Source organism: Leptodactylus fuscus, chromosome 3, assembly GCF_031893055.1.
Source record: "Leptodactylus fuscus isolate aLepFus1 chromosome 3, aLepFus1.hap2, whole genome shotgun sequence".
NCBI classification, from domain to species: Eukaryota; Metazoa; Chordata; class Amphibia; order Anura; family Leptodactylidae; genus Leptodactylus; species Leptodactylus fuscus.
Genome location: NC_134267.1, coordinates 122812407 through 122825733, shown reverse-complemented (window position 1 = coordinate 122825733; position 13327 = coordinate 122812407). Strand labels below are relative to the sequence as shown.

At 38.9% G+C, this 13327-nt stretch overlaps 1 protein-coding gene across 2 annotated transcripts in view; it reads left to right on the top strand.

Moving 5' to 3' along the window:
- Positions 1–13327, top strand: part of CYB5R4 (cytochrome b5 reductase 4) — a 150862-nt gene that overhangs the window by 108531 nt on the left and 29004 nt on the right. For both annotated transcript variants that reach the window (XM_075268257.1, XM_075268255.1), the window contains 3 exons: positions 4132–4225; positions 8437–8466; positions 10547–10669. In XM_075268257.1, coding sequence (XP_075124358.1) covers positions 4132–4225; positions 8437–8466; positions 10547–10669 — 247 coding nt within the window. The remainder of the gene's footprint in view (positions 1–4131; positions 4226–8436; positions 8467–10546; positions 10670–13327) is intronic.

Sequence of the window (13327 nt, the reverse complement as noted above, 5' to 3'; positions counted from 1 at the left end):
GATCGTGCAGCTGCTGAAGCTGGGAGCCGGCTGTAACTTCAGCCGGAGCTCCCAGAGAGAAGACAGGGAAGGTTTATTCCCTTCCCTGCCTTCTCGATCGCTGTGTATACAACGCTCAATGAGCACTGTATACATGGCTATGGACGCTGCCATGATGCAGCCGCCCTCTGACTCAGCGGTCACGTGATTCGCCGATTTCAGTGTCTTACAAGAGCTGCTGGGTCCTACAGGACCCGGATCAGCTCTGTAAGTCTAAAGAACAGTGTGCAGGAGGCTGGATTCCTCCTGCAACTGAGGCTAAATGTAGCAGCCCCAGTTATAGGAGAAATCAGCCTCCAGTACAAAAAAAAAAAGTGATCAGATGTCACCAAATGTCTCTTATGACCTTATGGGGACACAATCTTAAAAATATATATATATATATATATATATATATATATATATATATATACAGTGGGGCAAAAAAGTATTTAGTCAGTCACCAATAGTGCAAGTTCCACCACTTAAAAAGATGAGAGGAGTCTGTAATTTACATCATAGGTAGACCTCAACTATGAGAGACAAAATGAGAAAACAAATCCAGAAAATCACATTGTCTGATTTTGTAAGAATTTTTTTTCAAATTATGGTGGAAAATAAGTATTTGGTCACCTACAAACAATCAAGATTTCTGGCTCTCACAGACCTGTAACTTCTTCTTTAAGAGTCTCCTCTTTCCTCCACTCATTACCTGTAGTAATGGCACCTGTTTAAACTTGTTATCAGTATAAAAAGACACCTGTGCACACCCTCAAACAGTCAGACTCCAAACTCCACTATGGTGAAGACCAAAGAGCTGTCAAAGGACACCAGAAACAAAATTGTAGCCCTGCACCAGGCTGGGAAGACTGAATCTGCAATAGGCAACCAGCTTGGATTGAAGAAATCAACTGTGGGAGCAATAATTAGAAAATGGAAGACATACAAGACCACTGATAATCTCCCTCGATCTGGGGCTCCACGCAAAATCTCACCCCGTGGGGTCAAAATGATCACAAGAACGGTGAGCAAAAATCCCAGAACCACGCGGGGGGACCTAGTGAATGAACTGCAGAGAGCTGGGACCAATGTAACAAAGCCTACCATCAGTAACACACTACGCCACCAGGGACTCAGATCCTGCAGTGCCAGACGTGTCCCACTGCTTAAGCCAGTACATGTCCGGGCCCGTCTGAAGTTTACTAGAGAACATTTGGATGATCCAGAAGAGTATTGGGAGAATGTCCTATGGTCTGATGAAACCAAACTGGAACTGTTTGGTAGAAACACAACTTTACGTGTTTGGAGGAAAAAGAATACTGAGTTGCATCCATCAAACACCATACCTACTGTAAAGCAAGGGGGTGGAAACATCATGCTTTGGGGCTGTTTCTCTGCAAAGGGGCCAGGACGACTGATCCAGGTACATGAAAGAATGAATGGGGCCATGTATCGTGAGATTTTGAGTGCAAACCTCCTTCCATCAGCAAGGGCATTGAAGATGAAACGTGGCTGGGTCTTTCAACATGACAATGATCCAAAGCACACCGCCAGGGCAACGACGGAGTGGCTTTGTAAGAAGCATTTCAAGGTCCTGGAGTGGCCTAGCCAGTCTCCAGATCTCAACCCTATAGAAAACCTTTGGAGGGAGTTGAAAGTCCGTGTTGCCAAGCGACAGCCCCAAAACATCACTGCTCTAGAGGAGATCTGCATGGAGGAATGGGCCAACATACCAACAACAGTGTGTGCCAACCTTGTGAAGACTTACAGAAAACGTTTGACCTCTGTCATTGCCAACAAAGGATATATAGCAAAGTATTGAGATGAAATTTTGTTACTGACCAAATACTTATTTTCCACCATAATTTGCAAATAAATTCTTACAAAATCAGACAATGTGATTTTCTGGATTTGTTTTCTCATTTTGTCTCTCATAGTTGAGGTCTACCTATGATGAAAATTACAGACGCCTCTCATCTTTTTAAGTGGTGGAACTTGCACTATTGGTGACTGACTAAATACTTTTTTGCCCCACTGTATATAATAAAAAAGGTAAAAAAATAAAATAAAATAATTTAAAAAATAAATAAAATAATACGCTAATAAAATGCCGTTATTAAAGGTTATAGCTCCACCCCCGACAACACCATACAAAATAAAAATTACCGTAATGGAGAGGAAAAACTATTTTATAAAGTTTTTCAGTAGCACTTTGTGTTATTAAATAAAAAAATAAATAATAAATTGAAAACCAGACACAATTTCCCTCCTATTATGTTTATATTTTCCCGGATATAAAAAAAAATGAAAACACATTCGAAAATAAAAACAGCATAAAAATAAAGCCCTATGTGTCCCTGAAAAAAGAAGCAAAAATTAGTTGAGTGAGCCGTATGAGAAAAATGTTACAGCCCTCAAAACCGCACATACAAAAAAACTCGAAAATGTGCCTGGTCCTGGACCACAAATCGGCCCGGTACTGAAGTGGTTAATATTGGTCTGAAAGTGGCCAGCCACTTTAACGTCTGCAAAAATAAAATAAATACCTGCTCATCTGAGACACTATCTAACATAACTGATGACCTAACTACACATGTGGTTTACTTCCAGCCACACGAACCAAACAAGTGCAATTTTATTTTACCAGAGTCAGGGGGCATTCACATGATGTAACACGGCGTTGATTCTGACACGATAACTCATGTCAGAATCAGCGCTGCAAAACAGAATCCCATTGACTTCAATGGGTTCCATTTAGCGCGCGTAACACATTGAAATCAATGAGTTAAAAAGCCTCCCATTGATTTCAATGTGTTACGCATGCTAAACGGAACCCATTGAAATCAATGGGATTCTGTTTTGCAGCACTGATTCTGACACAAGTTATTGTGTCAGAATCAACGCCACGTTACATCGTGTGAATGCTCCCTCAGGGTTGCAGGACAGAACCATCCACCTCCTTTCACCTCATGGAACTACCATGAACTGCAGGCTCTGCAGTCTGTTATGGGTCAGTAATAAGCACAAGATCTACACCTGGGCAGAGGCCTACTCCAGATCCGCCCTGGACCGCACATACGTCAGAAACCTTGGGCTGATATATCTGGACTCCAGCACTCAGCCTGTTACCTTCTCACAAGTTATTAAAACATGAAAAAAAAAAATATAAATTTGGTATCACCGTGATCGTACCGACCTGCAGAATAAAGCTAACATAACATTTTTACGGAAGAGTGGAAGCCATAAATACAAAACCCATAAGAAAACGACAGTACTGCCTTTTTTCTCAATTCCATTTCATTTTGAATTTTATTCCTGCTTCCCGATACATTGTACAAAATAATAAATGGTACCATTTAGAAGTACATCTTGTCACGCAAAAATCAAGCCCCCATTGGACTGCATACACAGAAAAAATAAGAAAGTCATGGCTTTTGGAAGGTAAGGAGTAAAAATGATAACAAGAAAAGATGTCTGGCCAACTGAAATAACTTGGCCTGGTAGTGTAGTTGCTTATAATGGTATACAAATGAGTTTGAGCCACAACTCATGGAATGTTATTGTTAGCGTGATAGCAAGCAAGCTCTGTAGAACATACAGTATAATAAATAATTTAAGGTAGACTTCATCTATAATAGAAAAGTTGGCGTAGTTATATTCTGGTTCTCTGAAGTCTTGGTGCACTGGGGATGGGTCTTCAGCTCTCTGGGGCACTGCTCTTGCCACTCAGATCCCTATCATCTTCTGCCTCTACCACATTGCTCAATGAGAATTGATCCTTCCACTGTTATTATATCACCCATCTTAATTGGGCAACCAACAACCATATCAGTTTGCTTGTTGGTTACCTGATTACATGGGAATTTTACATGGGCTCATAATATGTTCCATGATTGTTCCTACAAACACTTATTCTCAATCTTTCAACCACATTAAAGGAGGTAGGAGTGGCGACTCCAAATAACAGAGGATTAGTTTGCACTTTTTAGAAGAATGGTGAACTTTAGTAAATGCTCACCGCACACTTTCCTCAACCATGTTAAATTCATTTTACACCAAATGTGAATAAAATGGAGTAAACTGTTCCTTTTCTGTTCTCCTTTTGTATAACAGAACATATGTTCGGAGATGGTTACCATTGATTACCAAAATAACATCCTCAGAGGAGAGATAACTGTAGAAGATTACTCTTACCTTCTGCACATTGGTATGTTGCCACATGCAAAAGCTACAATATTGTATGAATGATTTGCTGAGTCTTAAGGAAACCTGGTAGTGACAATCAATCATTGCTATTTTATTATGGAGACTATTTTGTGTTTTTTTATGTTTTACTGTTGAATATGTATATCTCTTTGATGTTCTTCATTCATAAGTATACTCTAAAATTAGTTTTCTTTACCTTTAACCTGCCTGCAGCCTTGATGGTAATTACTGTTATACTGCAGTCAATATAAAGTAAGGCAGGGATGTGTGTTCACTTACATAAATCATGATTTAAAAAAATAAATAAATAATAAAAATAATATAATAGTAAGCATACAGTACCCTTGAAAGAGTTAGTGCACCATTAGAATGGCTTTAATTCATCTTTTCAATGTTAGTCTCCATTTATAAACTTATGTAAAAGGCAGTGCTTGTTCGTGAAATGACTTCTCAGCAAACTCTGCATAAATCAATAGTACATATAAGAAAACATAATACATGTCCCATCAGAGAAAAATGCCCTACTCTCTACTTTCTGTTACAATTATATCTATGGAGAAACCGTCGGTGTTTCCGTAGATATAATTGACATGCTGCGGTTTCCAAAACCGCACTGTTTTCGGAAATCGTGACGTGTTTGCGCCACAGTTTTTACTTTGAAGTGGACATGGGATTCGCAAGAATCCCATCCACTTTGCATCTACTGTAAAACGCTGCGGGCAAATTGCAGTGTTTACGACCCGTGGAGCCCCAGCCTTAAGCACACTGAAGTCTATAGAGATCAATGAAAGGAAAAGGGACCAGTGAGAGAGAAGGAAATAGACAAGCAGACACAGTCAGAGACTTGGTGCTACAGCTAAATAATAAGTTGTCAGTCTAACCACAAGTGCTTGATGCAGTATTGTCAGTATATATCCTCCATGATATCTCTAACTAAGAGAGAATTAGGGAGCAGAATCTCCTGTTTTCCATGTGCTGTCTAAACTGTCAGGGTGAAACTCAGGGTGGGTTCACGCTACCGTTAAATATCAGTTGTGATATTGTCCGTAAAGAAAAAAAAAAAGGACACCTATCATAACAGACATTGAGAGACATGAGACTACACTACATTATGCTACGCACTGACTGACTGCAGCACTTACATTATACTGTGCACTGACTGACTGCAGCACTTACATTATACTGTGCACTGACTGACTGCAGCACTTACATTATACTGTGCACTGACTGACTGCAGCACTTACATTATACTGTGCACTGACTGACTGCAGCACTTACATTATACTGTGCACTGACTGACTGCAGCACTTACATTATACTGTGCACTGACTGACTGCAGCACTTACATTATACTGTGCACTGACTGACTGCAGCACTTACATTATACTGTGCACTGACTGACTGCAGTATTTACACTACTAGACTGTGGAATTACTTAGAGCAGTATTTACACTAGACTTTCTTACCTGTATGTACATTAGACTGAGGACTCACTAAGGCTAGGCTCACACTTGCACCTGCTCTCCAATCAGGGATTCCGTCACTGAATCTGCATTTCTCAGACGGAAATCTAGTGGACACCATTATAGTCTATGGGCCATCGGGTTTCTTGTGGGTAACCGTCTTTTAAGCATATTAGACTTCCATTTTGCGGGTCCCCAAGTGGATCCTAGAGTAACCGCAGACAGTCACATTTACCAAATATATGTGCCCTGTGTTCTGGCTACTTGAAGCTGCCACTATTGGTGACCTAGAAACCTGCTTCATCAAATACAATACCACAGCATACCATAAAAATCCATGTTCTCACTAGTGGCATCTGAAGGATGTAGCAATCATTAAAGTTATCACCATAGAGCACTACTGATAATGTACTGTATTTGTCTAGTGTGTTGCTCATTCATTTTGTATTAACACTGCTGTGCTAATAGAGGCAGCTACACTGACACTTGCTACATTTTTGGATGCGTACATGCATTTACACTGGTGGTCAGAATTATGGAAGCATTTTGAAATTCTAACATTTTGCAAATGTGAATGCTTATGGGGAATGGATGTGTATGCAGAATCCAATACAAAAAATTAATTAGGTGATCTGATAGTCTTCTCTTTGTCATTCTTGAATTAGCAGACACAGATGCCCCAGTTTAAATTTTCCTTCCTTGAAATACAGCATTATATTCTTCTAGCATCAATATATGCAGTTTTTTGGAGCCTTCTGCTTAGTTGTTTTTTTTTCTTCTTTTTTTTAATTAAATTTGTCTCCTGAGTTGTGCTTTAGTTACCGTAAACCAATAACCATGTTTCTTCTATAAAACAAATAACAAAACACGATGATAACCACATCTTTGCTGCAAGGGAAATCTATCCCCCTTTCACAAGAATGCATATAAAACTAAAAAAAATCCTGTGAAACACATACACATTAGGTATCCCTGTGTCTGAAAATGCATGTTCTACAAACTTCCAAAGATATTTTTCCTATGCGGTGAACACTTTAGTGGGAAAAAAATTGTGAACCACCATTTTTTCACTGCTTAACCTCTGCTAAAAAAAAAAAAAAATTTAATGAAGAGTGATCAAAGCAATAGAAATAGAAGAAACATCTCAACTATCTCAGTGAATAAGCCTGTTTGTCCAAATTCACAGCAAGAAATACTGCAATAATTAGTGTAAAATTGTATAGCTTTTCAATAGGCAAACGATAACTTTTATTTTCTGGATCTGGACAACCTTTTTAAGAATAAGGATTTCCTCTTGTTGGGAATTGGCCAGGTTCAGATTTTGCATCACAAAAAGCTTTATCAGGAGGTTTTCTCCTATATGTTGTTTGCTTTGAGAATTTAAAGTAATTTATTATAATAACTTCCATGGACAGATATATTATTTTTTTACACCACCTTTGTGACTTTTAAATGGCATTTGAGTCAAAAAAAATGTTGAAAGTTGCTTTTTTTTCACTCTTGTCACTTTCCAAAAAGGGTCATTTAATTCTCATTTATGGCAATTCTCAGGCGTAAATGATGCCTGAAATCTACGCCAACGATGAACTGATTTATGGCGAGGTCTTCCAGTTTTTGGGTTTTTTTTTTTTTTTTTCTTTTTCTTAATTTAAATTGTGAGCCCCACATAGGGCTCACAATGTACATTTTTCTCTATCAGTATTTTTTTTTTTTTTTTTTTTGGAGTATGGGATGGAAATCCACGCAAACACGGGGAGAACATACAAACTCCTTGCAGATTTTTTTTTGCCCTTTTTTGCCTCGAACCAAGGAGTGCTAACCACTGCAAGGAGTGCTAACCATTGAGCCACCGTGTGGCCCCTAGGTCTTTCAGTTTTCATAGAACTCTCTCATGTCTTGCTCATTATGTATGTGTGTATGCATGTATGTGTAACTTATGTACCATGTTAGTTATTACTGTTTAAGGGGAAACTACCAAATCCTGCGAGCATATATAAATGCTACCACTGCAATACAGAGCACATTACAGAGATAAACAATGTATATTTCTACTTTTGTAGCTTTGGAGGAAAACAAGTTTGAAGTCTTATGCTCATGAGATAGTTGGTGCCCTGGAGAACTGCTGCTGCTGCTCCAGTTATATGGGTGATGTCACAGAGTGGCACAAGTAAGAGATGATAAGAGTCTGAGTGGCAAGGGCTGAAGGCCTGCCCCAGTGCACCAACTTCTTCATTTACATAAGACTTAAAACTTGTTTTTCTCCAAATTTTGCAAAAGTGACATACATGACAAAAGGTATGTTATTTACCAATGTGCTCTGTAATAGGGCGCAGTCAGTTGAGTATGTTTGGAGGAGGTGATAGACTTCCTTCAATAAAATCACACTGGGGAAATTAATCAATCTGTATGTCATTGTTTTGGAAAAAAAGGCCCACATTTTTGCATAAAGTTTGCTTTTGCCATGCTCACTAGTTTCCCAAAAGTGGTGTGAGCTTGGTAAGCTCATAGGTTACCATAAATCATAACTCATATCGGTACCTAAATTATTAATATTTTTAGTAATGATGGTGTTTAAGAGGTTAGGCTCATACAACTTGGAGACAGGGAATTACGACTGGCATATTATACACCAGTTTTTTGAAACTTTTCCTCCTGAAGCAAAAAATTTATGCACGTTATTTACTTTCATTGTTGCCTTGGAAAAAAAGACAGCATGTTTAGTTTTTACTCTGCATCTTATTTCTTGTAGAATTGAGCCACAAAATAGATGACTTTGAAGGTAAGAAAGCAATTGTATCTTAAAATTCAATTGTTTCTGAGTTATCTTAATAGTGAAACTGCACATAAATGGAAAGAAGATTCAGTTTGCATTTGTTATTGTTGGTTCTTATAATTTTAATTTTTTATAATTTGTGTGGGCTTGTTTGCTGTAAATCAAATAAAGGAGGATAAAAGAACAACTATTACATGATGTTCCAAGTTGTGTACCATCTTCAGAAATGTTCTAAAAAGTTTTATCACGTGAAATCGTCCCTAAAGATTGTCAATACAGATGCACTGCAGTCTTATTTAATTGCGACATAACAGTTAAAAAAAAAAATACAGCCGTTTCGAATAGCACGCTCCCATAGAAATGAGTGGAAGCGGCCAACACATGGACTTTGTCACCGGTCGCTTAACCCCCCGCGTGCTATTCGAAACGGCTGTTTCGAATAGTGTTCGCTCATCTCTTTTACGTATCACACCTGAATCCAAACTCAATCACTATGAAGGTAGAGAAAGTGTAGTGAGTATTATATTTCTTTCTTGATACATCTACATATGATATTTCATCATTATGATTGATAATGATATGGTTTTCTGAGGAATGTTATGCCATGATGATTATTTTACGGTGTATACACAAAACATTATTATTGGCTGCTGGCACCTCCCTTTGTAATTTCCAGCTCATGATGGAAGACATCTGAAGATACTGCAGGCTCTGGTAGCACATTTAGGCCATGCAAGCATTTCACGGCAATGCTACTAACATCCATCCTTGCGTTGCCTTATTGAAACATGACTCCTGGGACACTTTGAAGAAATGGCTGTATCACTGGTCCCAAGACCTCATCCAAGCTGTAACTGTACCTGAAATGAAAACTAAAGGGGTCTGAGTACTGTATGCTATTCGACCCCACACCATAATCCTTGGCATAGGACCATGTGATGTTTCCTTGTGAAGGCCTTTTCATGGCGTTGCCCATGTTGTCTCCAATCCAAACTCCATTGCTTCCGAAACAAATTTGGTATGTTGAAGAGGACTGACCTCCATTGCAGTATTGCTGTGCACTATGATAACCTCTGAGAACAGTGCCAGGAAGTCAGTGGAACATTTGTAGCCACATCTCGTAGCCAAATGTTGTGCAAATGCCTTATGATGGTTTGTGTTGACAAGGTTTGCTACTCTAGATTTGAGATCCAATTTCACTTTCAGTACAGAATAGATCACTACATGCCATCCTTCCCATCAGGTGGTCTATCTGTGCAGAGGTTCGCCTCAGTGCACTTCTTTCTGTCATTCCAATTCATTACTGTTCTCCCAACCACTGGACAGCACTGAATAGTGCTGAGGTCTTGGCTAAGGTATATAGTGATCTACTTGATTGATAAACCAAGGTCTCTCAGATTTAGGATTCTGCCCCTCTCAGATTGTAACAAGTGTCAATAACTGACATGTAATTGAACAGAAGGCATCACACAATCTTCACAAACAATTTGATCCTATTTTTGAGATTGCATGTTGTCCCACCTGCTATCCATTGTTTCAAGTACTTGAAAATGTGATCATTTGCAGATTTTAGTGGCACCTGTTACTTCCTCAACTTGTCTAACGTTATGGCTTGTCCTTTTGCTACTGTGGTTTCAATGTTGATAGTGCTGTATATTTCTCTTTAATTCATTCCCTTTGCGTTTTGTTAATTGACAAAAATGAACTATTAATACTTCTATTTTTGAAAACATTGTTACTTTACAACAGTTTTTGTATGTACATTTACTTGAAAGACATGTAGTACTCACTGTAGATCCCCAGAAATATAGAAGCACAAATCCTATTTTGGCATTGTCAGTCTATAACTTTTTTGAACACAAAACAAATTGCGATTTTGCAGAATTAGTCACTGTTTTCACAATTTTTTTTTTCTTTTGTGTTGAAGCTTTTATTCTGCAAAAACATTTAACTGTGTGAATTCCTATTTTAAAATATAAAACTTGGAACTATATGCTGTCTATTATTGAATGATCCAATTGTTCAAAGTAGTATTATTATCTTCCATTGGTATAGTAATACAAAGTGCATTTTATTGTGCATCTAGTTTGTACATCAAGTAGTACTGGGAAAATACAAGTAATTCTGCAGAAGGAAGATCACAAGCCCTGGAAGAACCTGGGACAATCATTAGAGGAAAATAACTCCTTTATTAAAAAGTCTGAAAGAGGTTAGTATAAAATAGATCTGTATAGTTACACATGGTATATCTGCTTTTTATTCAGATAAAAACCTGTTCTCTGGAGGTAAATGTAGTGCTTTGCAGTAACAAGGGGAAGAACCCTAAAACAGTTGTCTGCGGCTGTGTGTGTCTTCCTTTTCTGGCTTGGCTTAGAACACTAGTCATGTTGCAAGACCACTAAAAAAACCTAATGGAACCTATTTTAATCAGTGGGGTCCCTTAGGCTCCTTTCATTGCCACTATTTTTGTAGTCTGTAGTCTCGGTTCGCAGACCTGAAAACAGATTTTACAGTGCAGATGTGAACACGTCACATGTACATTGCTCTTAATCAGAATATCCAGATGTACACAGTTACTACAGTTGAACAAAAGACAATATGTCCATCAAGTTCAACCAAGGGATGGAAAAGGGCAAAACTGAAGTTCTGTTGACGCTGTTAAAGGGGTTATCCACTTACAGACCAATATTGAGGCAAAAATGTTGTTGATTGTATAAATGAAAGTTGTCCAATTTTTCCAATATACTTTCTGTATCAATTCCTCACAGTTTTCTAGATCTCTGCTTGCTGTCATTCATTCTGTTACTTCTAGTGGATAAAATTCTGACCATGGTCATGTGATGTACAGTCCATCATCATGTGATATATAGTCCATGGTCATGTGATGAGCACACAAGTGCACAACTCGTTATCAGGCAGATGGCTGATTGTTGTGCTGTGAGTATAACGAGCCACACCTGTGTGCTCATCACATGACCATGGACCGCAAATCACATGACCATGGTCAGAATTTTATCCACTAGATGTAACAGAATGAATGACTGATGTGACTGTGACTAGTTTCTGGAGTAGGCTATTCCACAGATGCAGTCCTTATATGCACATGTTAGTTATCATACAAGCTAAGAAGCCCAGACAATCACTGTGGGTCACTAGCTACCTAGACATCTAAATTGTTTGTCGGAAAATCTGACCGCTCCATTGGACCAACCACAATGTGACTGAGGTTCTCAGTAAATGAAGACTGATTAGACTGCCTTAGTCATTCTCTCTGCATTTAAGTCTGTTGCTCTGATCTTATGACAGATCAATGGACCTTAATGACATCAGTGTGAACGTAGCCTTACATCTTTTACATACTCTTATCGAACTCTTCCTGACACCCCTACCATCACCAGTAAAGTCTACTTATATGGCTGTTGCAGCTTATATCACTATTGCAGCACTGCCATGGGTTTCATCTTTGTGCAGTTCTGACTGGTTTAGATAATTCCATCAGGTAAGGAGAGAGACACAGTAATATTTCAGGAGTGAAATGAGGTTTATTGTACTAACAGAAAATGTGCAACATGCATTAAACCAAAAATTGACCGGTGCAAAAGTATGGGCACCCTTATCATTTTATTGATTTGAATACTCCTAACTACTTTTTACTGACTTACTGAAGCACAAAATTGTTTTTGTAACCTCACTGAGCTTTGAACTTCATAGCCAGATCTATCCAATCATGAGAAAAGTTATTTAAGGTGGCCAATTGCAAGTTGTTCTCCTATTTGAATCTCCTCTGAAGAGTGGCATCATGGGCTACTTAAAACAGCTCTCAAATAATCTGAAAACAAAGATTGTTCAACATAGTTGTTCAGGGGAAGGATACAAAAAGTTGTCTCAGAGATTTAACCTGTCAGTTTCCACTGTGAGGAACATAGTAAGGAAATGGAAGACCACAGGGACAGTTCTTGTTAAGCCCAGAAGTGGCAGGCCAAGAAAAATATCAGAAAGGCAGAGAAGAAGAATGGTGAGAACAGTCAAGGACAACCCACAGATCACCTCCAACGAGCTTCAGCATCATCTTGCTGCAGATGGTGGCACTGTGCATCGGTCAACTATACAGCACACTTTGCACAAGGAGAAGCTGTATGGTTGAGTGATGAGAAAGAAGCCGTTTCTGCAAGCATGCCACAAACAGAGTCGCCTGAGGTATGCAAAAGCACATTTGGATAAGCCAGCTTCATTTTGGAAGAAGGTCCCGTGGACTGATGAAAGATTGAGTTGTTTGGTCATACAAAAAGGCGTTATGCATGGAGTCCAAAAAAAAACAGCATTCCAAGAAAAACACTTGCTACCCACTGTAATATTTGGTGGAGGTTCCATCATGCTTTGGGGCTGTGTGGCCAATGCCGGCACCGGGAATCTTGTTAAAGTTGAGGGTCACATGGATTCCACTCAGTATCAGCAGATTCTTGAGAATAATGTTCAAGAATCAGTGACGAAGTTGAAGTTACGCCGGAGATGGATATGTCAGCAAGACAATGATCCAAAACACCGCTCCAAATCGACTCAGGCATTCATGCAGAGGAACAATTACAATGTTCTGGAATGGCCATCCCAGTGCCCAGACCTGAATATCATTGAACATCTGTGGGATGATTTGAAGCGGGCTGTCCATGCTCAGCGACCATCAAACTTAACTGAACTTGAATTGTTTTGTAAAGAGGAATGGTCCAAAATACCTTCATCCAGGATCCAGGAACTGATTAAAAGCTACAGGAAGCGACTAGAGGCTGTTATCTTTGCAAAAGGAAGATCTACTAAATATTAATGTCACTTTTCTGTTGAGGTGCCCATACTTTTGCACTGGTCAAATTTT